Here is a 3150-nt window from a genome sequence, read left to right on the forward strand (position 1 = left end):
CTTCCGATCTTCTCTTGTCGCGATTGGTTTCCGGCGCCGCCTCCGTCGTCCGCCGTCACCGTCTTGCTTTTGAGGTCTGTTTTTTTTTTTGTATCGAATCCGTTTTTTACGCCCTCTGTTGTGTCCATGTTTGTTTTCGTTGAGTGATCACGGGGTTGGTTTTATTTCGACTCGATGTAGTTCCTGAATTGCATTACGATTGAACTCCGAAACTCATCAGGAGACACATTTTAGGTATGTGGAAATTTCATGTCTCCCGGGAAATTGCTTTTGATGTGTTCTGGGATTTCCGTTCTGTTGATCGATTGAATGATAACTCTGGAAACTATGACTGGGAGATGTAATCATCAAGTTTCTGCATTTTTCTTTTATTGAATATGCGACACATGAGTACTGGTACATGAATGTTACCCATTGTCAGTTTTGTGCTATTTCTTGTCTTCGTTAATTATTTAGCGTTCATACTTTTTCTCCTGCAGGGTTCAATTGTGAAGGATCAAAAGGGAGGAATTTGGAATTATTGATTTATGGTTCAAAAGGGAGAAGAAATGAATGACTCCGGTGTTAATGGTGGCAAAGTAGGAACCTTTTCAGTTTCACACCAAGAAAAGGGAAGGAAAAACAAGAGAAAATTGGCTGATCCTTCTCAACAAAATGCTGCTAATCTTCCTTCTTCCCTGACCGAGTTCCCTCGATATGAATTACCATCACCGAAATTAACTCACACACCATCGACTGACCTCCGTTTGCTGGAGACGCTTTCCGGTCAGCCGAAGGTCGAGGAATCTCAATCTATAGGATGGGATGATCCGCTTGCCTGTCAACTTGAAGAACTACTGTTATCAAATTTGACCACACTCTTCTGTAGTGCAATCAAGCAGATTGTGGATGATGGATACAGGGAGGATGTTGTCCTGAAAGCTATTTCAAGCAGTGGGCTCTACTGTGGAGGTAATGACCTTGTGTCAAACCTTGTCAATGATACGGTGGGTTTTCTGAAAAGCGGAAAGGAAGGTGCTGGTTCTAGAGACACTGTGTTTGAAGACTTACAACAGCTTGTTGCATATACTTTGGTAGAGATGACTGGTCTTGTTAGGGAGGTTAGGCCATCCTTGTCAACAGTAGAAGCAATGTGGCGGCTGTTGATGTGTGACCTGAATGTTTTGCAGGCGTGTGAAGTGGAAGGGGATGGATTGGAGGGGGGCTCTTCAGGTTTAGGCACTGAGATTAATCCTCCAAAATCCAGTGACCCAGATAACCGGAAGCTTTCACCATCCAATGCTCAAAACAATCAGACTGAGCCCCTCAAATTTGGAAATTTTCCTAATTTACCCAACTCCAAAAATCCTCATGCTAGAGGGACAAAACCAGGAAAAGAGGTATTTTCTGGCGGCAGTGCTTCTGGTGAAGGCATTAAAACTACATCTCTGGCTTCGGTCTTTGATGAAAAATTGTTACCTGGTAGAAAAGGCCGCACCAAAAAAGAAATAGCCATGCTTCGGCAGAAATCATGTGTGGAAAAGATTAGGACTTATAGCAAAGGCAGTGACTATAAGGCGGCAAAGTTTGCATCGGTTGGTGGGTTTCTTGTGGAGAAAAGAGTCAAATCACCTTCGGATTTGGCAGCTTTACAGGAAAGAAATTTTTCACCAAAGATAACAGCAGAGGTTGAGGTGAAAGTCCCTTTATCTGATAGTGACAACACTCCCTTAAATAATAGTTCTAAGTCAGATCCACCTGCGGGAGATGCAAAAGGCTCTGTAACTGCCTTACCTGTTACTGATGCAGATTCCACAATTCCACCACCATCAACTTCAGAAAAGCAATCTGGTTCTGAGTCTGAACAAAATGCTTCTGTGTCTGTAAAGCCAGCACCAGATTACTATGCCCGGATTCCATATGATGCATCCCTTGGGGCATATGTTCCCCGGGATAAAAAGGATGAATTGATCTTAAAGCTAGTTCCGCGAATGAAAGATTTGCAGAATGAACTGCAGGTTTGGACTGAATGGGCTAACCAGAAAGTGAAGCAAGCTACTGTTAGACTCCTTAAGGACCAACCAGAGATTAAGGCATTAAGGAAAGAGAGAGAAGAGGCCGAACAATACAAAAAAGAGAAGCAGTTATTGGAGGAAAATACTAGGAAAAGGCTGTGTGAGATGGAGTTTGCCTTGAACAACGCATCCGACCAGCTTGAGAAAGCTAACAATACAGTCCGCAGGTTCGAATTGGAACAATCTCTGTTGAAGAAAGAGATGGAAGCTGCTAAAATCCGAGCTGCTGAGTCTGCAGAGAGCTTTAGGGAGGCAAAGGAGAGAGGACAAAAAACGTTGAAGAATGCTCAGTCATGGGAAGGGCAAAAGGTTTTGTTGCAGGAGGAGCTCAAGAGTCAAAGAGACAAGGTGGCAGAGTTGCAGCAGGAGGTTGCCAAAGCAAATAGCCGTCAGTGTCAAATTAAGGTTAGATGCGTCTGTAAGATGTCGACAGAGGTATTTGCATTTCCATTTATTTACCATCTGATAACTCATTGCTTCCTCCACATTATTTCTCCAGGTAAATAATCTATATTTACTTTTTTCATATTCTCCGATTCAATGTAGTTTGGCTGATAGTTAAGTGCATGTGCTAATAACGATATCAAGAGACCTTCACAAAGATTGGGAATTGATGTTTATGATCAATGATGCTGTGAGATGATGTAGTTGGTGTGATGCATTTTCATTTTCATTTTCAGAATGGAAAAATACTGATGAAAACCCAATGCAGGCTACATGGAAACAAGAAAAGGCAGCTAGGGAGAAGCTTCTCGCTCAGGCTGCATGCATAAAGAAAGAAAGAGAGCAAGTGGAAGCACTTGGAAAAACAGAAGAAGAACGGATCAAAATGAAAGCAGAACATGACATGAAATACTACATGGAGAACATCAAAAGACTGGAGAGCGAGATATCGAAGCTGAAACTCGAATCAGACTGCTTGAAAATAGCTGAGCTGAAGAAGGGCATTGATGGAATCCATGGTAGTAAAGGCGGAGACTTTGCGACAAAGCCGAACCAGACAGAGAGTGCGGAAAAAGGGGCGAAACCCGTGTGGGGAAATCTCAGGGAAACGAAGATCAAAAGGGAAAGGGAATGTGTGATGTGTCTATCGGAA

At 42.8% G+C, this 3150-nt stretch overlaps 1 protein-coding gene across 1 annotated transcript in view; it reads left to right on the top strand.

Moving 5' to 3' along the window:
- The window catches only part of LOC104826005 (putative E3 ubiquitin-protein ligase RF298), a 4896-nt gene continuing 1746 nt past the window's right edge, over positions 1-3150 (top strand). Inside the window, exons 1-3 of the mRNA XM_019204166.1 lie at positions 1-74; positions 480-2553; positions 2735-3133. Of these exons, the coding sequence (XP_019059711.1) occupies positions 528-2553; positions 2735-3133 (2425 nt within the window). The 5' untranslated portion in view covers positions 1-74; positions 480-527. The remainder of the gene's footprint in view (positions 75-479; positions 2554-2734; positions 3134-3150) is intronic.

This window comes from Tarenaya hassleriana, unplaced genomic scaffold (genome assembly GCF_000463585.1).
Source record: "Tarenaya hassleriana unplaced genomic scaffold, ASM46358v1 Cleome5, whole genome shotgun sequence".
Lineage (NCBI taxonomy): Eukaryota > Viridiplantae > Streptophyta > Magnoliopsida > Brassicales > Cleomaceae > Tarenaya > Tarenaya hassleriana.